General features: G+C 38.9%; 2 protein-coding genes across 3 annotated transcripts in view; both read left to right on the plus strand.

Annotated features, from left to right (window-relative positions):
- Positions 1-18,320, plus strand: part of LOC311302232 (uncharacterized protein) — a 340,899-nt gene extending 322,579 nt beyond the window's left edge. Inside the window, exon 3 of the mRNA XM_084427936.1 lies at positions 14,111-18,320. Coding sequence (XP_084284062.1) covers positions 14,956-16,215 — 1,260 coding nt within the window. The 5' untranslated portion in view covers positions 14,111-14,955 and the 3' untranslated portion in view covers positions 16,216-18,320. The remainder of the gene's footprint in view (positions 1-14,110) is intronic.
- LOC311302063 (uncharacterized protein) overlaps positions 1-23,700 on the plus strand; it is an 89,526-nt gene that overhangs the window by 56,064 nt on the left and 9,762 nt on the right. The gene's annotated exons all lie outside the window — the stretch shown is intronic.

Raw genomic sequence — 23,700 nt, forward strand, 5'->3', positions numbered from 1 at the left:
AAACTAGTGCAGAAATGTTCTCTGGAGACTGAATATCAATAATTATCGAAAAAAAGTGGAAATTTCGATTCACGGTCGCTAAGGGGCGCCAAAACGTACGTTGTGGGAGGGGCCTATTTTACTAAAATGGCTATAACTCCCGATGTAAATTTGGTATCTTCACCAAACTCGGTACACATGTGTATGACCTTACTCTGGGGTCACAGTAAAAAAATCGCGACGATTGGCCTCATGGTGGCGCTATAAAATGAAAAAAACATAAAACAGGCTATAACCACCTGACCGTTAGTCCGATTGACTTGAAAATTGGTATGCAGTGTCTTGGTCCAAGGTGCCATGTATGTGTATGAGGACATTGGCGTATCTCAAAAAACATGGCCGCCATCGGCCATCGAAGTTTGAGCACCTATTAGACAAGGTTAACGGAGGCCGATCGGAACGAAACTCAATGGGCATGTTCGGCTCATGGCCCCAAAGGTCTGTAAGAATTTTGAAAGAAATCGGCCACTAGTTGGCGCTAACGAGTTTTACGGCTCTGTAATCACGTGGTGTTACAAATATCCACACAATATGCATATCATTTGATAGATCTCCTCATCCTGAACAACTTTGCCTCAAGAACCATTGCTGTCAATCAAACTGTTCATTAATTATTCATTAATATGTTAAAAACCTACTTTTGCGAACTAGTCCTAGGTTTTTTGCCCGATCGGAACCAGACCAGTCTAGGACAATTCTCTGGACTCTCTAGATCAATAATTATCAAAAAAAAGTTGAACTTTTGCATTTGGATGGCTGTAATAGGGTAATTTATAAAATGGGCGTGTCAAAATACATTAAAAAGCCTATAAATCCTAAATAAAAACTCAGAACTTCACAAAAATTGGTCAGCATATGTGACATAACATCATTAACAAGCATGAAAAATTCTATGGAGATCGGACGATAGGTGGCGCTATAACTGTTAAAAAGCTTTAAAATCATATATTTCCTATGGTAAACTGCCTGTATTGGCTGTAAATGGTCTTTTCCATCTCTGATCATATAATTTTCATATCATAATGTTCAAAACTAGTGCAATACAATTCTCTGGACTCACTAGATCAATAATTGTCAGAAAAAGTTGAACTACTTCATTTGGATAGCTATAATAGGTTCACTTCAAAATCTGGCCTTTACCAAGTGTCCCCGAAAGCCTATATCTATTTAATCAATGCTCAGACCTTCTTAAAAACAAGTCAGAACGTGTGAAATATCACCCTGAACAAGCATGAAAATTTTCAGACAGATCGGACAAAATTTGCCTCTATAACAGTTAAAAAGGTGAAAATGATATGAATTAATGGCATGTTAAGCCAATAAGTGGTATTTTACTGCCCCCTGCTGTTTAAAATAGTCATTTTCTCATATTGGTATTGGTATCAGCCATGGTAAATCATGATAAATGATGGTGTGTGTGTGTGTGTGTGTGTGTGTGTGTGTGTGTGTGTGTGTGTGTGTGTGTGTGTGTGTGTGTGTGTGTGTGTGGTACAAATATAACAAAGGTTTTATTTTCCAACATGAAAACAAACATAACAGAGTGCTAGTGCACAAACAATAACCGACAATGATAATGGATGAGAGGGGAACTTAAATACACAGATCAAGACAAGGACAACAGGTGACGGTTATGATGATGAGGAGCAGGTGATGATGAGGAGGGTGATGAGGAGCAGGTGCAGGTGATGACGACAGATGGTGAATGTGATGAAGACAGAAGGTGAATGTGATGAAGGTGAATGTGACACCAATATCACTGAAACATTTGTGTGTGTGTGTGTGTGTGTGTGTGTGTAGCATATGTAGCAAGTATGCATTATTGAGTTAACATGGAAACACTGGTTTGCTTTAGTGCAGAAAACTGGTCAAAATCATGAGGTTTAAAGTGAAAGTGAGCCAATAAGTGGTCTTCTACTGCCCTCTGCTGGCCATTCTACTTATTAATTAAATTTTTCCACATGTGCTTGCATTTATACTTGAATACACACTAAAAATCACTTATATAGCAATAACTATTATAACACAATCATATTTTGTCAGTGTTAATCACTTTATTTGCACTGACACTTCAAATAATTGCTAGTAATGTGGTAAATCATGGTAAATCATGGTTAACTATGCTGTGTGTGTGTGTGTGTGTGTGTGTGTGTGTGTGTGTGTGTGTGTGTAAGCATGCATTGAGTTAACATGGATAAACTGGTTTGCTTTAGTGCAGAAAACTGGTTTAAAGTGAAAGTGAGCCAATAAGTGGTCTTCTACTGCCCTCTGCTGGCCATTCTACTTATTAATGAAATATTTCAACATGTGCTTGCATTCATACTTGAATACACACTAAAAAAATCACTTATATAGCAATAACTATTATAACACAATCATATTTTGTCAGTGTTAATCACTTTATTTGCACTGACACTTCAAATAATTGCTAGTAATGTGATAAATCAGGCTAGAAACATGGTAAATCAAAGTAAATAATACTACATTGTCGTTTATCTCCTGGTAAATAATACTAGAACGTGGTATATCATGGTAAATCATGGTTAACTATGCTGTGTGTGTGTGTGTGTGTGTGTGTGTGTAAGCATGCATTGAGTTAATATGGAAAAACTGGTTTGCTTTAGTGCAGAAAACTGGTTTAAAGTGAAAGTGAGCCAATAAGTGGTCTTCTAGTGCCCTCTGCTGGCCATTCTACTTAATAATGAAATATTTTACATGTGCTTTTGCATTCATACTTGGACACACACAAAAAATCACGTATATAACTAACTATTATAACACAATAATATTTTGTCAGTGTTCATCACCTCATTTGCACTGACACTTCACATAATTGCTAGTAATGTGGTTAATCATGCTAGAAACATTGTAAATCATAGTAAATAATACTGAAATGAGGTGTATCAAGGTTAATCATGCTAGAATCCTAATAAATCATTCTGGAACATGGTATATGATAGTAAATCATGCTAGAATCATATTAAATAATTCTAGAATGTGGCAAATCGTTGTGGGAGGAGCCTATTTTACTCAAATGGCTATAACTCAAGAAGTAAATGAGATATCTTCACCAAACTCAGTACACATGTGTATGGGTTCAATTTGAGGTCACAGTAAACAATTTTATGGAGATCGGACCATAGGTGGCGCTATAACTGTTAAAAAGCTTTAAAACCATATATATCCCATGGTAAACTGCCTGTATTGGCTGTAAATGGTCTTTTCCATCTATTATGTCAGTGGTTACATGCTTGCTAAATAAATCTTAATAACTTTTGATGCTTTTGTGCTTAAATGCCTTAAAGGCCTTAACTGCTTGAACCCCGATAAATGCTGCTTGCAGCTTTAATTATTATTATTTTCCCCTAAAACGCATCGTGCAGCCCAAACCGTAAACGCTGGAGACTTGAAACTCAGCCAAATGGTAGTCCTCAATTTGGGGAGAACCTATCAAAGTATGACACCGATTGGCCAATAGGTGGCGCTATAGCAAGCAAAAGTATGAAATTGCTAATAACTCCTAGACCGTTTGTCACGTATATCTCCGATTTCATTTCCGCCTGGGAAAATTTTCCGCCATTTAGAATTTTGTCAAAAACCTACTTTTGCGAACTAGTCCCTGGATTTTCGCCCGATCGGAACCAAACCAGTGCACACATGTTCTCTGGAGTCTGAATATCAATAATTATCGAAAAGTTGAAATTTCAATTCATGGTCGCTAAGGCGCCAAAATGTACATTGTGGCAGGAGCCTGTTTTACTAAAACGGCTATAACTCGAGAAGTAAATGAGATATCTTCATCAAACTCGGTACACATGTGTAAGAGTTCAATTTGAAGTCACAGTAAAAAAAATTGCAACGATTGAACACTAGGTGGCGCTATAGCATGAAAAAAACATAAAAAGGGCTATAACCACCTGACTTTGAATTCCAATTGACTTGAAAATTGGTATGCAGTGTCTTGGTCCAAGGTGCCGTGTATCTCTGAGGACATTGGCGTATCTCAAAAAACATGGCCGCCATCGGCCAATGAAGTTTGAGCACCTATTAGACAAGGTTAACGGAGGCCAATCGGAACAAAACTCGATGGGCATGTTCGACTCATGGCCGTAAAGGTCTGTAAGAATTTTGAAAGAAATCGGCCACTAGTTGGCGCTAATGAGGTTTACGCCCTCTGTAATCACGTGGTGTTGCACACATCCACACAATATGCATATCATTTGATAGACCTCCTCATACTGAACAACTTTTCCTCAAGAACCACTGCTGTCAATCAAACCGTTCATTAAATATTCACGAAAATGTTAAAAACCTACTTTTGCGAACTAGTCCTAGGTTTTTCGCTCGATCAGAACCAGACCAGTCTAGGACTGTTCTCTGGACTCTCTTGATCAATAATTATAATTTTGCTTTTGGTTGGCTATAACAGGGTCGTTTAGATAATGGGCATGTCAAAATACACTCAAACATCTATACATCCTAAATAAAAAGTCAGAACTTCACAAAAACTGATGAGCATATGTGACATAACATGCTAAAGAAGCATGGAATTTTTTATGGAGATCGGACCATAGGTGGCGCTATAACTGTCAAAAAGCTTTGAAAACCATATATTTCCTATGTTAAATGGCCTGTATTGGCTGTAAATGGTCTTTTCCATCATAGAGGTCAGTGGGTAAATGCTTGCTAAATAAAACGTAATAACTTTTGATTCGTTTGTGCTTAAAGGCCTTAAATGCTTGAACCCCGATAAATGCTGCTTGCAGCTTTAATTAATACTAATAATTATTTTTCTTTTATTAAAATCTCTCCAATTGATGTTTTCCATGCAATTGGTGAGCTAAAAGAAAACAGTAAAGCTGGTGTCTAGAAGCAATGCAGAAGCAAAAGATGGTCTAGAAGCAAAATTTGTGAAACTTGCTGCTCGTATTAATGTATCCTCTTGCAGACTTATTTAACTTATCTTTATCTACTTGTGCATTCCCTTCCATATGGAAATGTGCAAGAGTTACTCCTCTTTTCAAAGATGGTGATAGATCTGATATTAACAATTTTCGTCCAATTTCTATTATTTGTACTACTGCAAAATTTTTTTAGAAACTTGTTTTCAATCAATTATCAAAGTATATAAGTCAATTCAATATTTTATCTGCATCACAATCTGGATTTAGACCGAATTTTTCTACTACAACAGCCTTACTAAAGTTCACAAATGATGTGTTGTCATCCTTTGATAAGTCCCAATTTACAGGTGCAATCTTTCTTGATCTTACTAAGGCTTTTGATTTGGTCGATCACAATCTTCTCCTTGGTAAGCTTTATTCTATTGGTTTGAGTCAAAATGCTCTGATGTGGTTTAATTCCTATCTTCATGGCAGACGACAGTGTGTTGTTTTTCATGGGTGCCAGTCTGACTATTTACTTGTGGATAAGGGTGTTCCACAAGGATCAACGTTAGGACCACTTCTTTTTACTATTTTCATTAATGACTTACCACAAATATGCTCTAATTCTTCTGTTCATCTTTATGCTGATGACACTGTTATTTACACCTCTAACTCTGATTTATCTCAAATTCAGAATTCCTTACAGTCTGACTTCAACCGGGTACAAAAATGGCTTCATAGTAATAAACTTATATTGAATAGGAAGAAGTCATGCTGTATGTTGTTTGGAACTCGATATAGTCATGTTTACTCCTCGGAGTTACAAATTAAGTTTGTTAACGGGACCCTTCTTGAGAAGGTTGACTCATTTAAATATCTTGGACTCTGGATTGAACCTGAACTCTCATTTAAACTACATATTGAGTTTATTACTAAAAGATCATATGGCTGTCTTAATTCACTCTATCGTTCTGTTAATTGTTTCACTCTTCCTGTCAGAAAAAGAATAATTTCTCAGATGATACTGCCTATTATTGATTATGCTGACATTGTTTATCAGAATACCACTGACACCAATCTTATGCCCCTTAATGTTGTAATGAACTTGCTTTGTAGATTTGTTTTGAGGTGTCCTTATAGAACTCATCATTGTTTAATGTATGAATCAGTTAAAGGGATAGTTCACTTTGAAATTAAATTTTGGTATGTTTTAGCTTACCTGAAGGGCATCCAAGATGTAGGTGTCTTTTTTTCCGCAGTAGTTTCAATTTTTATATTTTTAGGTCAAACCGTTCTTGTCTGTCAGTCATATAATGCAGGTCTATGGTCACTGTCTCAAAGAGCATGCACAGAGTCCAAATTAAAACAATTCCCCATCGTCCAAATTAAACAATTCCCCATCGTAAGTACACATTGATGGCCTAAGACACGAAACGAGCGGTTTGTGTGAGAAAACGAACAGTATTTATATCGTTTTTACCTCTTATAACACAGCCACGTCCAAATGATCTGAGGGCGCGAGCGCATCCTGCTGTGTGACGTGTAAATATACGTCAGCTGTAGTAAATAAATATAGCTGCGAGCAGCGATTGCGGGCCCAAGCCACCGGGGTGGCGGTGTTACCGGCTTGGGCCCTCCATCGCTGCTTGCAGCTATATATATATATATATATATATATAAATGTAAAAAAAAAAAAAAAATATATATATATATATATATATATATATATATATATATATATAGTGTCCGTCCACGGCGAGGAACGGGCAGAGAAGAGCGAATGTTTTTTAGTTCATTCCTACTTCCATAGGAATTCATTGAAAACGCTCGCTCTGCACCATTATCCATGTCAGTGCGGACAAACATATTTTACTTTCGTTTTTAAGTTAGCAATTCAAAAGCCCCCAGCGGTGTCACACATTGATTAACCGGTGGTAAAATATTCCTCACCGTCACATACCTAGTATATTTTTATATAGATACAATAGGCCTAACTGACTTTGAACACAAGAGGGCAGTATAGCACTATGAATGACATTATTTATTTTTATTTTATTTTTTTGGACAAAAAAAAAAACATTCTGGATGTTTTTTAACTTAAACAATTATTAAATTGAAAAAAAAAAAAGAATAAAATGGGTTTAGTTCTGATATTTGTATCATTTTATATAGAAATAAATGGTGTATAATTAAATTTTTAGAAGGTTTTTAGTGTTTCCTTTTTTGACATTACTTTAATCCCTCGCCATAGCAAAACCGTTTGAGATATTTATTATCTGTTTACAATTTAACATCTTTAACCCTCTGGGGACCAAAAACGCGCCCGCGCGTTTTGCTCGTTTTTTTTTTTTAGCAATGAAAATAAACACTAAATGCTCTGTTAATTTTGATCTTTCATTTTCGTGTAATACATCAATCGATCCTGTTCAGTTTCTATTTTTTTCTGTATACTCACAATAAAAATAAAGTGTTTTGCTTTTTGACAAATAAAGAAATATTAACATGATGCGATTTCTGCCTTCTCTCTGTCAGTAAACTCCCGTTTGAAACGCGTTCGAAAATGATCTATAACTCCGCGAAAATTCAGTCAAACAGGCAAACAGACCCACGGGCATAAAGCTTGAGATCGCAGCTTTTAATTGAAGTCATTTATATAAAAAACAAATATTCTTAGTTTCTGTAATCTGTATACAAAGAGAGCGACTCCAGTCGAGCTCATTACGAGATGATTCACAGTAATTTGACCACTCCCCGGAGAGCGCGCGCTATTCAAATGCAAATTCCGAGAACCATTTCAGTCTGTGAAACGCCCCCACATCAGCCGTAAACAAAGCGCGTCGCGAGTGAGACATTATCCTTTATGGAGAAAAGTTTCCACAGTGCTGATGAGGAGAAATTATCTCCTGATATGAGCAGCAGATCGCGCTGAGGAGTGAGGTAGGCTGTTTTCTTTTCTCAAGTGTGGAATAACGTTATTTAGTGTAGGCCTATAAACCGCAAAAAGATGAATGCATTTCTATAATATGACTCGCGTTTCTGTGAGATGAATGAGGGGTACATATTTGTAAAGAGTGTTTAGCCTAAATATGAATCGCGTGTCTGTGTGTGAAAGAATAAACTGCTTTGCCATAGCCTACTGAGATGAGTAAAAATCGACTGGAATATGTTGAAATGTATTTGTATAAGCAACGTAAATTAACATTTATATGCCCTGATATTTCAATAAAACAACGTTAGTCAGGCGTTAGTCACACTATTTTTGTCAAAAATAAAGTCATAGACTAAGATGTTAGATGGTCCAATGTTGGCTATATTCAAACTAATGAATACATATGATAAAATGTAGGCCTATAATCTTTTTTTTTCTTTCTTTTTTTTTTTACAAAGAAAGAGTACACTTGAAATATTGTTGAAATTGTAATTATTGTTGTAATTGTAACATTTTTAATAAAATAGCTAAACATATTTACAAGATAGATGTAAGCGAAATCTTAAATGGTCAATATAAGTATTCTTCTAAATACATTGTCCTTGCATTGTGGCTCAGTCAGTGTCACACCTGAATGAATGGCTAATTAGGCTATGCAGAGTCATTATGCAGAGTGGGTGGGACACTGTAATCTAAAGTGTAAACTACTCCTCCCCCTCGCATATTGGCTTTCCAAGCAAAACCTGTTTTACACCATTTAAATCAATGTATTTTTTTTTTTTGAACGATAAAGCAAGACTATTTTCACATAATTTTGAAGCCAGTACTCAAAGGTACAACATCAATTAGACAAAAGTCTTGTGGGCACATATTTAATATGTGTTTTGTGGTCTTAATTCAGCCACTTTCATTTTTATTTTTTCCAATAACCACGCATAAACATTATTCTCTTAAAAATACAAACATCTACATACACGTTGCCCGCATATTTTGGTAGCCCTGTTTGTGCTATATAGAGTGATTTTACACCTTTGCCATTAACATGTTTATAAATAACTGAAAAAAGCACAAATTTCAAGGCATGTCAGAACATCTCAAGGGCTCCAAAAACACCTTGGTCCCCAGAGGGTTAATGTATTTTCATCATGTTGAAAAAGTTTGGTGGGAATAAAATAAACCACTTAAGAGTAGTGGGTAAAAATTCAGAGGCTGATTTCGCAAAGAAATCCACATTCAAACCAAAATATCTGACTTCCTGTTGCTCGGAGCTAATTACTGTAAATTAGAAAATTGTCCGGCTCGATGAGACCAATATGTGTACTGATTTTTGTGATTGTACATAAAATTAACCCCCTCACTTTTGTCAAAAACATTTAGAAAGTGACACACTTCCTGCTGCCAGTTGGTGGCGCTATAACTTTGACTCACAATAGTTACATACATGTGATCTGCCTCTTACCACGAACACACTGCTGAAGTTTCATCAAAAATAGTTAATTTTTGCAGAAGTTATACAATTTCGTGTTTCTCTTTTCTCGCCATAAATGCGTTTCCTCGCCACGGCCAAACCGTTCGAGATATCAAAAATCCGTCTGCAATTTATCATCCTCAATGTCTTGACTTCATGCTGACCAAGTTTGGTTGCGATTGGGCGAATTTTCTAGGAGGAGTATTTCAAATTCCACAGCATGCGTTTTTCAAACAACCCATAATAGTTGACTTCCTGTTGGGCGGAGCTAATAACATAGAGTGCGGAAATTGATTGGCCTGATGAGATCTATATGTGTGCCGAGATTCATATTAAGGCAAGGCAAGGCAAGGCAAGGCAAGTTTATTTATATAGCACATTTCATACACAATGGCAATTCAAAGTGCTTTACATAGAAGAAATTAAAATAATAAAAAGAAATAAGAATAATTAAAACAGTTTAGAAGAATACAAAATAAAATACAGTACAAACAGTCGGACGAACATTGGCACAGTGCTCATTCAGTAAATGCATAGTTAAACAGATGTGTTTTGAGTCTGGATTTGAATGTGACTACAGTAGGAGCACATCTGATCTCCTCTGGAAGCTGGTTCCAGCTGTGGCTGGCATAATAGCTAAAAGCGGACTCGCCATGCTTAGAGTGAACCCTTGGTATTTCAAGCTGATATGATCCTAATGATCTGAGTGATCTGTTGGGTTTATATTCAGTGAGCATATCTGCAATGTATTGAGGTCCTAGGCCATTGAATGATTTATATACCAGTAATAATACTTTAAAATCAATCCTAAATTTAACTGGGAGCCAGTGTAAAGACCTGAGGACTGGTGTGATATGTTCATATTTTCTGGTTCTGCTCAGAATCCTGGCGGCAGCGTTCTGTATGAGCTGCAACTGTCTTATGGTCTTTTTGGGAAGGCCAGTGAGGAGTCCATTACAATAATCCACCCTGCTGGTGATGAAAGCATGAACAAGTTTCTCTAAGTCTTGTCTGGAAACAAAGCATCTTATTCTTGCTATATTTTTCAGATGATAGTATGCTGATTTAGTTATTGCTTTGACATGACTACTGAAACTAAGGTCTGACTCTAGTGTCACACCAAGATTCCTGACTTGATGTTTAGTTGTTTGACCCCTAGAGTGAAGGTATGCGTTCACCTTGAGAACTTCATCTTTGTTTCCAAACGCAATGACTTCAGTTTTGTCTTTGTTTAACTGAAGAAAGTTTTGACACATCCAACTGTTAACTTCATCAATGCATTGGCACAGGGAGTCAATGGGGCTGTAATCGTTAGGCGATAGGGCTAAGTAGAGCTGTGTGTCGTCTGCATAGCTGTGGTAAGCAATTTGGTTCTTTCTCATTATTTGGCTCATTGGGAGCATATACAGGTTGAACATGAGTGGTGCAAGAATTGAGCCTTGAGGGACTCCGCATGTCATGGATGTCCACTCAGACTTATGGTCTCCTATACTCACATAATAACCTCTCCCATCTAAGTATGACCTGAACCATTTTAGGACTATCCCAGAAAGCCCCACCCAGTTTTCCAGCCTGTCAAGAAGTATGTTATGATCGACAGTGTCAAATGCAGCACTGAGGTCGAGTAGTACCAGCACTGATAATTTGCCTGAGTCAGTATTTAAGCGAATATCGTTTATTATCTTTATGAGCGCTGTCTCTGTGCTGTGGTGCGGTCGGAAACCAGATTGAAAATTGTCAAAGTATCCATTCGAGCATAAGAATTTGTTCAGCTGATTGAAGACAACTTTTTCAATGATCTTACCTATGAAAGGAAGATTTGAGATCGGTCTATAGTTGCTTAATATGGTCTTATCCAGATTGCTCTTTTTCAGGAGGGGCTTGACAACTGCAGTTTTCAGGGAGTTTGGAAAACTCCCAGAGAGAAGTGAAGCATTTACCACTTCTAGAAGATCTGCTTCTAAACTGTTTAACACACTTTTGAAAAACGATGTGGGAAGTGTGTCAAGAGCGCAGGTTGATGTTTTAAGGTGCTGTACGGTTTCTTCCAAAATTTTGCCATCAATTTCTTTGAAATCAGACATAGTAACTACTTTCTCAGGTGGTTTGATCTGTCTGACCCCAGCGCAAGTCAAGGATGTGCTGATCACCTTTCTGATATTATTGATTTTCTCAGAGAAGAAAGAAGCAAACTCACTGCACTTGCTGTCTGAGAGCATTTCACTGGGAATCTGGCTTGGGGGGTTTGTCAGTCTCTCTACAGTAGCAAAAAGAGTGCGTGTGTTGTTTAAATTGCTGTTTATAATATTTGAGAAGAAAGTCTGTCTAGCTTTGCCTAGTTCCATATTGAAAGCATGAAGGCTGTCTTTGTAGATGTTATAATGGACTACAAGTTTTGTCTTCCGCCACATGCGCTCTGCTTTTCTGCATTGTCTTTTCATATTTTGCACTGCTGTTGAGTTTCTCCAAGGTGCCTTTTGTCTGCCACTCTTCTTCCTGACTTTAACAGGAGCAATATCATCAATTACACCTTTAACTTTTGAGTTAAAAGAATCAAGGAGAAAATCAACAGTCTGCAGATATGCTTGGTGTTAAGGATATAGCCTTCATAAATAGGACACTAGTGTTCTCATTTAAGCATCTCTTCTTGACAGACACAGATCTAGCTTCAGTGGCAGGAGAGATCAATATATCAAAGAAAATACAGAAATGATCAGACAGTGCTACATCCTTAATAACAATTGATGAAATGTTTAGACCCTTACTGATAAGTAAATCTAAAGTGTGTCCACGATTGTGTGTGGGTCCATGTACATGCTGAGTCAGATCAAAAGTTTTTAAAACAGTTTTGATTTCTTTTGCCATATTGTTTTCTCCATTATCTATATGGATGTTAAAATCTCCAGTAATGGCAAAACAGTCAAACTCTGAGGTAATTGTTGATAACAGTTCTGTAAAGTCCTCAGCAAAGGCTGGAGAGTATTTTGGAGGCCTGTAAATAATGAAAAGTAAAATGCGTGGAGCACCTTTTAACACAATACCCAGATATTCGAAAGACAAGTAATTCCCAAATGATATTTGCTTACATTGATAGATATCTTTAAAAAGAGCAGCTAGACCCCCACCTCTCTTAACAGCTCTGCAGACACTCATAAAAATAAAGTTAGGAGGGGCTGCTTCATTGAGGATTGTTGCACTGTAGCTGTCTTCTAGCCAGGTTTCATTTAGAAGCATAAAATCCAGGTTGTTTGTGGTTATTCAGTCGTTGACTAGAAGTGATTTATTTTTAAGTGAGCGAATGTTTAAAAGAGCTAACTTAACAGACTTACTTTTCCCCACAGCAATATTAGTTTGACGTGTAATAGGCACCAGATTAGTTGGGTTTGCTGTACGGCTATTGAAGGCCTTAGACTTTCTATCATGTAATAGAACAGCAATAGAGAAAGATACAGGCACACTGGGTTCCCGCTTGTTTTGTAAACATTTGAGAAAGTTACTGTTATCAAAACGGGGACCCGACACATATCACTGAGAGCTGGTATCAGTTGTTTTTGGTTCACCTCGAGCAGAAGGAGGAGGGTGTGGGCCCTGGCGTTGTGGCAGAGGCCGAAGAGCTCTCACAGGAGGAGGGGGAGGGGGAGGGCGAGCTGGGCCCGCAGGCTTTGGTGGTAGTGGTGCCTGTCTTTTTTTAGTTGGTATCTGGGGGCTTGCAGCAAAAGAGTGGGATAGTCTGGTTCCAGCATGCACCAGTTCTTCCATTTTCTGTGAGAAGCACAGTAGTGGCGTTGCAGGAGAGAGGGAGAAAGTGTCTGGTGAAAGGGGCTGTTGCTCTGGTGTTATAGGAGGCTGTAATATGCTGTCCTGGCTTCCCTGGCTGTTTTCCAGGAAGTCGTCCTTGGGTGCTGAATCTTCAAGCAGTTCTGATATGGCTGTCTGTGGTGAGCTCTGTGGGCAGGGCTCAGCTGAGATTGTGTCCGTGAGCAGAGGTTGTTGTGGCGGAGTGGTGTTATCATGTCCATTTTGCTGCTGAAGTGAAGTCCCATGGTCATTCATACTGTGTCCAGGTGTGTGTGTGCCATTCAGATTGAGTGGATTGGCACAAACCGCAGAAGGATGATTTAGGGAGAAGTAGATATTGTCCTTTAACACTCTTGAACCAAGTTTGTTTGGGTGATGGCCGTCCCGATGAAACAGTTGTCGTTGACTCCAGAAAAGATTGAAATTGTCAATGAAGTTCACTGCTTTTATATTGCAGGTTTTTTGCAGCCATGTATTAAGCCCAAGCAACCGTGAAAACCTGTTTGTTCCTCTTGCTGGGAGTGGTCCACTGATGAATGTTTGAACTTTCAGTCTTTTAAGTGTTTCAAAAAGTTCATTGAAATCCTTCTTAAGGAGTTCTGACTGCTCTTTATGAATATCATTCTTCCCCACATGTATGATGAGTCGATTTGCAGTCTTATGTTCCATCAGAATGTTCTGAAGTTCCCTGTTTATATCAGAAGTTGTTGCTTGTGGAAGGCAGCACGTAGTTGTATCCCTGTTGCTAATGTTTCTGATTATGGAGTCCCCCACTATCAGAGTCCTGGGCTCGGCTGCGCTCTGAGCTGAGTGCCGCTGTCTGCTCGACCTTGAGCGCCAGTTAGCATCAGTGTTAGCTACTGGCCTATTCAGTCTGTGTTCGATCACATTCATCACATTTGTGGATTCCTCATTTACATTCATTAGTACTTCAAATCTGTTCTCAAGATGTATAGGCGGTGGTAGGAGACCAGTGTTTGCAATCCTTGTCAGAGCTGTATCTGGGGTAGAGGATGCTACTGCGGTAATATGTGATGCTCGTGACAATCTGATGTCTCGAGTGCCTTTGGGTCTAGCTCCCTGTTTGTGCCATCGATTAGTAAGTCGATCGGCTTGTTTCTCTACCTGCCGAGGAGTACTAGTTTCATGGGACTCACCGGCTGTATGCTGAGGGTGTCCATGACGAAGCTCTGTTGTGTGCTCCGTCTGGTTTGGTGGTCCCGTAAGTAACTTTGTTTCTAGAACTGCAATCCTTTGTAAAAGTCTGTGGCAGTTAGTGCAGCAAGTAGATTCCAGAAGAGGCATTTTCTCTTATCCTTGTAGGCAGTTGTGTTTTCCTTTCCCGGTATGTAAGCTGGTCGGGTAAAAGAATTCTCAGTTTTTGTAGTAATCCAAACTTTGTCGTATGAGCACTGTGCTGATTTGCTGAAGTTAAAATTAGGTGATAAAAGGAAATAAAATAAAGGAAATCAAATATAGAAAAAATAGGAGATAAAATGTAAAAGCGATAGAGCAAAGCGCGGAGCAGTAAGCAAGAGCGTCCAAACAGTAGCTGAGCAGGAAGTTTTAAAAGCGTTTAATTCATGCAAGCGTGTTTGATTTATGGACCAAGTTTTCGGACCCCGTTCAAGGGGGCGCTGTTGAGCCCCCCTGCCACGCCCGAGTACCAGGGGGTTCTGACGTGTGTGCAAAAAAAATATATGAAAAAAAAAAAAAATCCTCCCGGAATCAATAGGGCCTTCGCCCTTTCAGGGCTTGGGCCCTAATAAAAGAAACAAACAAGTTCATGGCGAATGAAGTGGTAATGAATGAAATGAAATTTAATATTTTTTTCTTTCATGTCAGACCCGATGGAAGAGAGTGAAGAACTGAGTGAAGTGAAGGAGGAGAGTGAAGAACTGAGTGAAGTGAAGGAGGAGAGTGAAGAACTGAGTGAAGTGGAGGAGGAAAGTGAAGAACTGAGTGAAGTGGAGGAGGAGGGTCATGTCCAACCTGGAGGAAAACCTTTGAGTGGCTCAAAGACTAAAAAGACATTTTTAAAGAAAAGAAGAGCCAAGCAATGTTTCACCTGCACTCAGTGTGGAAACAGTTTCACAAGCAAATGTAGTCTTGAGCGTCACATGAGGATCCACACTGGAGAGAAGCCGTTCACATGTGATCAGTGTGGAAAGAGATTCTTATGCAAAGGTAATCTTAAGAGTCACATGAGGATCCACACCAGAGAGAAGCCGTTCTCATGTGATCAATGCAGCAAAACATTTCTTGGGTCATCAGACCTGAAGAGACACCTGACAGTTCATACGAAGGAGAAGCCACATTCATGTTCTGTGTGTGGAAAGAGTTTTTCACTGCTGCCTAATTTACATAGACATGAGAAAACTCACACTGGTGTGAGAGAGTACATGTGCTTTGAGTGTGAGAAGACTTTTACTACAGCGTACTGTTTAAAACTGCACCAGAGAATTCACACTGGAGAAAAACCTTACAAGTGTTCACACTGTGACAAGAGATTCAATCAGTCAGCAAATCTAAGATCACATGAAATGATCCACACTGGAGAGAAGCCACATGTATGCCATCAATGTGGAAACAATTTCACATTCAAACATACTCTTGATGTTCACATGACAGTTCACATCGGAGAAAAGCCGTTTAAGTGTGATCAATGTGGCAAAACATTTCTTAGGTCATCAGACCTGAAGAGACACCTGAGAGTTCACACTGGAGAGAAGCCACATTCATGTTCTGTGTGTGGAAAGAGTTTTTCACTGTTGCAATATTTACATAGACATGAGAAAATTCACACTGGTGTGAGAGAGTACATGTGCTTTGAGTGTGAGAAGACTTTTACTACAGCGGACGGTTTAAAACTGCACCAGAGAATTCACACTGGAGAAAAACCTTACAAGTGTTCACACTGTGACAAGAGATTCAGTCAGTCATCAAATTTGAGATCACATGAGTGGATCCACACTGGAGAGAAGCCGCACACGTGTGATCATTGCGAAAAGAGTTTCTCTTTTAAAAGTGACCTGAAGCTACACCTGAAGATCCATACAGTGGAGAAACCACATCACCTCAGTCTGAGATCACAGTAACTCATCTTTATGTGCTGAGAAACATGTTTTTTCTAAGTTAGTTTCCCAACAGCCACGATGAGCGACAGGACATTTTCACATTAACATGAATGTTCGCCACCAAATTTACATGAGATTTGTCTGTTCAGACCAATGCAAAAAAAGTCAGTAAATGCTTTGTCAATCTCTGACAGTAGGTGGCGCTCATGGAAAAACAACAGCGCTGCGCAACTTTCTGGCCATTTCTCAATATGCGTTCTTGTCTGTACTTGTGTTCTTGTGGACTTGTGAAACGTCATCAGTCGCTGCCCAAGTACTGTCCCAATACACAAGTTTACATTTTGGCAAGAACGGTTAAAAAAACCCGGAAGTGTTCTTGACATGCCCATTTTACCGAGGATACATCGGTTGGTAACTTGTGTGAACTTGATGGCAGGAATATCCCAGCATTAATTTCGGCATTTGAGGAAAGGGAGGCAGGTGTTTTTCTACAATTTCCTACGCTATTTCATCACTAAATTTACTTCTGAGAACATTTGATGCGAGAAATCAACTGTGTGGATTTCAAATATTGGCATTTTCATGAAAATTTATGGCGAATCGAAAATGTGCTCAAACGTTTTTGGAAGTGAGAATCTCCATAAGCGTTGCTTTATTGTTATGAATATACATTACATTGTAGTGTACAGTAGAGTAATCCCTTGAGCTGAGGGTAGGCTTGGGCGATAAAGCCTGGCTGTTAGCGTCAATAATTCTCGTTATGTTTGAGTACTGCAGACGGCGTCTGTGCGGGGGTATTATTGCGCAATACCAGCAAGAACACATCGTCTCAAACTGTCAGCAGCGTTCTGTGTGCTCGTCACCTTGTGAGTTCATTCTTCCAAGAACAACTAGCAAGAGCGTTCTCCCCAAGAACATAAGTCCGTTCTTTGCATTCTTGGTTTTGAGAAACAAGGTCTGTTTCTGACTCCCGCTTGTCATACTTGCTACACACTGCAATTTTTGGCATTTATATAAGATTATAAATCACACTGTACGATATGTATCTAACAAACTTGATGCAATTCTTATGATGTAACAAGTACATTAGGATTTATGGGAAGTTTTCCCAGTTCCGGCTGACCTAATCTATGCAGCCTAACATTGAATTATTGAAGTCTATAATGTGTTGTGTATGCTAGGTCAAAAAGATGTGTCTTTAATCTAGCTTTGAACTGACAGAGTGTGTCTGCATCCCGGACAATGGTAGGAAGACTGTTCCAAAGTTTTGGTGCTAAATAGGAAAAGGATCTACCGCCAGCAGTCGATTTTGATATTCTAGGTATTATCAGCTGGCCGGAATTTTGAGATCGTAATAGACGTGAAGGACTATAAGGCGTTAAGAGCTCACTCAAGTACTGCGGAGCTAAACCGTTTAGTGCTTTTCAAGTCATCAGCAATATGTTAAAATTTATACAATGTTTAATAGGGAGCCAATGCAGTGTTGACAGAACCGGGCTAATATGGTCATACTTCCTGGTTCGGGTAAGAACTCGAGCTGCTGCGTTTTGGACCAGCTGTAGTTTGTTTATTAAGCGTGCAGGGCAACCACCCAGTAGAGTATTACAATAATCTAGCCTTGAGGTCATGAACGCATGAACTAATTGTTCTGCATTTGTCAATGAGAGCATATGGCGTAATTTAGATATATTTTTAAGATGGAAAAATGTGGTTTTACAGATACTAGACACGTGACTTTCAAATGAAAGATTGTTACAATATTTCCTCCTGTGCTGAAAGCCCTCTCAGAAGGGCTGCTTGAGGCAGGGATGCATAGGTACTTTTTGCTAGTTTCCCAAGTCTTGGAAAATTTATTTCTTGTGTTTTCCACCAGTCAAGTGGGTTTACGTCACTGTCCACCTCTGGTATCATTAACCCCCTGGGGTCGGCGGTATCGCCGGCGATGCCAGCTCGCTTTTTTTCTTATCAGTGTAAAAGAGACTCAAAATACTCTGTTGACTTTGATCTTCCATGCAAGTTTCATACATCAATCGATCCTGTTAAGTGTGTATTTTTTTGTGTATACTCACAATAAAAACAAAGTGTTGTGCTTTTTGCCAAATAAAGAAAAATAAACACGAAGCGAGTTCTGCTTTCTCTCTGTCAGTGAATTCCATTCTGAAACGCTTCCGAAAATGAACCATAACTCAGCGAATACTCAGTCAAACAGGCATACAGACACACAGGCATGAAGCTTGAATTCTCTTCATTAAATGAAGTAATTTCTATAAAAAAAATTAATCTCATCAAGTTTTAATGTGACCCCGCCCACGGAGAGCGCGCGCTATTCAAACGCAAATGATCTGAGGCAATCCTGCAAACCTGTGAAACGCCCCCATATCAGCTGGATAACACACTTTTCACAGTTCACTTTCAGACTCATGTACTTCACGACGCTGTGAGGAATAATACTATATTAATAATAATCCTGGAAAATTTACCTCAGAAGTGCTGGAAGTTTAATTTCGAGGAGCAACGTATCCAGCTGAGGAATAGGTCAGTTCTAAATTTACTTTGTTCTAATCGCAAGTGTCTGTACACGCAAAAAGACTGTTTAAATATGAATCTGTGTGTGAATGAATGAATTAAGTTTTTACAAAGAAAGATTACACTGGAAATATTGTTAAAATTTTACTTGTTGTAATTGTATAACCTTTTTAATAAAATAGCAAAAATATATATACAAGGATAGATGTAAACAAAATCTTAAAAGGTCAATATAAGCCTTCTCTTTAAATTATTTTTATTGTGTTTTATTAGTGACACATTTGGGTAGAGAATATATTCCAAAACTGTCTGAAAATACAGTATGAGAATTAACTGCACAATTACTAGAAATGTTTACCTTGTTTATTATACAATTTGCAAGCACACTTTGTGAAAAAAACAACTGTGTTTCCAACTGTGAACCAATGTTATATATATATATATATATATATATATATATATATATATATATATATATATATATATATATTGCTCTTGCATTCTTTCTTGTGGCTCAGTGACACACCTGAATGAATGGCTCATTATGTATACATTGTACTCTTTTGAGCCCAAATACTGTTTTGTCTTGTTTGCTGGCTCAGTGGCGTCACCTGCTTCAGGTCCCGCTGTTGTAGCCTGAGAAGAAGCTGTTGATGGGCCTGGCTTCCTCTGTCACCTTAGCTGTGAGTTCTGCAGTCACTGCTGTCCCAGTGCTTTTGATCCTGTCATCGTTGTTATAGCGGTTTTTGAACCGTGGGTCAAGTGTGGATGGCAAACTCACCAACTCTTGGTGTTCAGGTACTCCAAAATGGTTTGTTGGATTTTTTTTTTTTTTTTTTTTTTTTGGTTTGCTCTGTGTCATCAGACTTCACCGTCAGAACTTCAGTGTTGAACAAGGACAAGACAGGTTTTAAGTAAGAAACTGTTACAAGTTGCTCACCTGACAGAGCATCTGTAAATTCTAGCAGAGGACCAAGTGCTTTGCTTACTGCCTACAGCACCTCAACATCTCGCCATGTTGGCACAAGGTGCCTGTGCTTTTTGTCTGCAGTTAAAACACGACGAATGGTCTTTTCTTGCTCAAGAAACCTCTCAATCATGCACTGTCTTGAGTGAGCCCCATCTTGTTGGTGACTCTGTGATCAGTTTGTGTTGAGGAAGCTTCAGCTGCTCTTGTTTTTTCCAGCTGCTGGAAATTTTCTTGCAAACTCCAATGGCTCTGTCTATTCTAGGGTCCCGCATGCTCCTCTCTGGAAAACATTTAAAATAAAACACAAGATAGACTTAAAACATTTTGAGTCCATTGAACATTCAAATTGTGAAGGTATGAATGACTTCTGTTTTACGTAAATTTAATTTCACAGAAGCACTAAAATTGCTTACCAATGGCAATATGAAGCCTGTGGCCAAAACAAGGAAGCCGCTGCCAGTTGTTAATCTGTAGTGCACTGACAACGTTAGCCCTGCTGTCTGTTGTCATGCAAACCATGCAATCTTCGGGCAAAAACTATGATGATGCCAGCGCATCTTTTAGACCTTGAGCAATTATGTCGCCTGTGTGGTCATCTGGAAAGTAAGATGTCTGCAGACAGTAGCTTTGGAGTTGTCAGGGAGAGGTATGGCTCTGACGTTCTGCTTGTCCACAAATCAGTGGTTGTGGCAAAATGTAAAACCTTCTGCACTTCATGCACAAGAGTCTGGCAACATGATTCATACAATTTAGGCGGCGCTGTTTCACTGAAGTATTTTCGTCCAGGCAGTTATTTTAAACTTTTAAGCTTTTAAACAGCTTTTAAAGACGTTAGACCCAAGATACACACTGTATCTTGGGTCTAACGTCTTTAAAAGCGGCTTAAAACCGTCTCTCTCAACCGCTTGAATTGGCACCATGTCTCTGGCAATGTAATTGGTGACAGCGTTTGTTATATCTTGCCATGGTCACCATGATTTTGCCAAGTAAGACATGTTCCTGGATCAACATATTTTGTTGATCCTGGAATTAGAGGTCTTCACGGGTCCAAAAATTCGTGCCCGAACCCGAAAGAGACCCGTAATGTGCTACAACGAACCGTCCCGGACCCGTCTATTATTTCAAAAGCTGGACCCGGACCCGTGCAGATCCGAGAAATGCCTAACCGGACCCGTCTATTATTTCAAAGCTGGACCCGAAACTGCTGGGAAGACACAGACCCGACTGGACCCGATGGTCACATATTCCACCTTAAACTGCTATTACAAGTAAATAAACCTGTTGTGAAAAATACAACTTTTTGTCTTAATTTAAGGAGCCGAACATTACCTGACTGAACATTACCTAACTGGCTGTGATCATGCATTACAATCCTCCGACAAGAAAGTTATTCATGTTATTCCTCTCGTTATTCCAAGTCCAAGCTTAATCCACTCATTATTTCAGCTTCAAAATTCCACTTGATGTCACGGTGACGGATGACAAATGCAACTTTGCACATGTAACTTACATTCTGACTCGAGTTAACTCGCATAATAACTTTGACTGTTTGCCCTTTTGAACTATAATAACGATTGCTCGTTCAGTGCCATGGCCGCTGACGTTATTTATTTGCTATCATCTCCGTGCTCTCTGCTCTGCATCGAGTCTGAATCTGAGCACTAAAACTTTAAGATTAAACAAGACGGTTGTTAATTTATATTGTAAAATCTAAAGCGTGGTTTGGCGGTCCCTCACTGAAGCTCTGGTAACTGGTTGCCATAGAAACATGACACGCGCTTGAGACTGCACATGCGCGCTAGCTGGATCAACCTAAAATATGCTTTTTAACGCAATTTTGAGTGTCCTAATTTTACAAGTTGCAAGTTACAAAAAAACACAAGCAGTGTCTAATCACGACCGGGTTTTCTCCGAGTCTGATCTGATGACTCCGATCGCACGGGTATTACACACAATGTTAAACAGACCCGGGACCCAAAGTAATAGATTCGGACCCGACCCGGACCTGGCTGATCATTTAAAATATAGACCCGAACCCGTACAGGTCCTGGGTCGGGTCCCGGGTCGACGGGTCTCGGGTTCACTGTGAAGACCTCTACCTGGAATAACTTTCCTGTCCCAAAATTTAGTCCTTACCCTATCCCTACCCCTAAACCTAACCCTACCCATAACTTTTCCCTAAAATCAGAGGGAAATGATAGGTGAATGACACTGATGTTGAAGCACCTCACCCTGGTTCTAAGCCTAAACTTGTCAAAAAAAGTAAACTTGTTCCTCAAATCTGATTGGTTGATTGGAAAGTTGTTCCTGGATCAACATGTGGTACTTGGTAAAATCACGTTCACCATCTTGGCATCTGTCGCTTTTTCTGTCGTAAGGAACTTTCTTGGTAAATGAATCGGCCAAAGTTTGTTGCGTGTGTTTTTTATTTTATTTTACCCTGTCAGCTGCAGGCGCGTAGTGTTCGGCTGACACACGAAGCTTTTCATAATCCTCATATTCAGTGCGATGGGTAGTTGGAAGATGGTGAAAGAGATTGGTCGTCGAGCTGCTTTTGACTGTAACCGACTTTCGGCACATTTTGCAGATCGGCGTCTTTTGACTAACATCTGACCTTTCAAAACCAAACCACCTCCATGCAAGTGATGACGACCCACGTCTAGGAATTAAATCTAGCGTGGATTGTGAGTTTGCTGGTGTTTGAATATCTTCTTCTCTCACAGTTTTTATTAACTCGTCTTTATCTTTAGGTCATGTTCCAAGAACATTTAAACTGGCAGTTATAAAACCTCTCATTAAGAAACCACAATTAGATCATAATAACCTAGCAAATTATAGACCCATTTCAAATCTTCCATTTATGTCTAAAATATTAGAAAAAGTGGTGTCCGCTCAATTGTGTTCTTTCTTGCAAGAAAATGATATCTATGAAAAGTTTCAGTCAGGATTCAGGCCGCACCATAGCACTGAAACTGCGCTCGTTAAAATCACAAATGATTTACTTTTAGCTTCTGACCAAGGCTGTATCTCAATACTAGTTTTACTTGATCTTAGTGCTGCGTTCGATACTATAGATCACACAATACTCTTAGATCGACTACAAAATTATACTGGTGTTCAAGGACAAGCATTAAGCTGGTTCAGATCATACTTATCTGACCGCTACCATTTTGTCTATTTAAATGGAGAAAAATCGATCATAACTCCAGTAAACTATGGAGTGCCGCAGGGATCTGTGTTAGGCCCTCTATTATTCTCAGTATATATGCTGCCACTTGGAAATATTATAAGGAAACATGGAATTAGTTTCCATTGTTATGCTGATGACACTCAAATATATATTTCATCACGGCCAGATGAAAACGCTAAATTATCCAAATTGACAGAGTGTGTTAAAGATATAAAAGATTGGATGACGCGAAATTTTCTTTTATTAAATCCAGACAAAACAGAGGTACTACTTATCGGTTCAAAAAAACGCCCACAAAACCTCTCGCAATACAACTTTAATATAGTAGGATGTCCTGTTACTTTATCCTCTACAGTAAAAGACCTGGGTGTTATACTCGATTGCAACCTGTCTTTCAAAAATCATATTTCATATGTTACAAAAAACGCCTTTTTCCACCTTAGAAACATTGCTAAGCTACGTAATATGCTATCAGTTTCTGATGCAGAAAAGTTAGTTCATGCATTCATGACCTCGAGACTAGATTACTGTAATGCTTTATTAGCTGGTTGTCCTGCATCCTCAATAAACAAGCGACAGTTAGTCCAGAATGCCGCCGCTAGAGTGCTTACTAGATCAAGAAAATATGATCATATAACACCGATTTTATCATCACTGCATTGGTTACCTATAAAGTTCCGTATTAATTACAAGGTATTGCTACTTACTTATAAAGCCCTAAACGGCTTAGCTCCAGTCTATTTAACGGATCTTCTATCGCCCTATAATCCATCGCGCTCTTTAAGATCACTTAATTCAAGGCTTTTGGTCATACCTAGGA

This window comes from Rutilus rutilus (assembly GCF_951802725.1).
Source record: "Rutilus rutilus genome assembly, chromosome: 1".
Lineage (NCBI taxonomy): Eukaryota > Metazoa > Chordata > Actinopteri > Cypriniformes > Leuciscidae > Rutilus > Rutilus rutilus.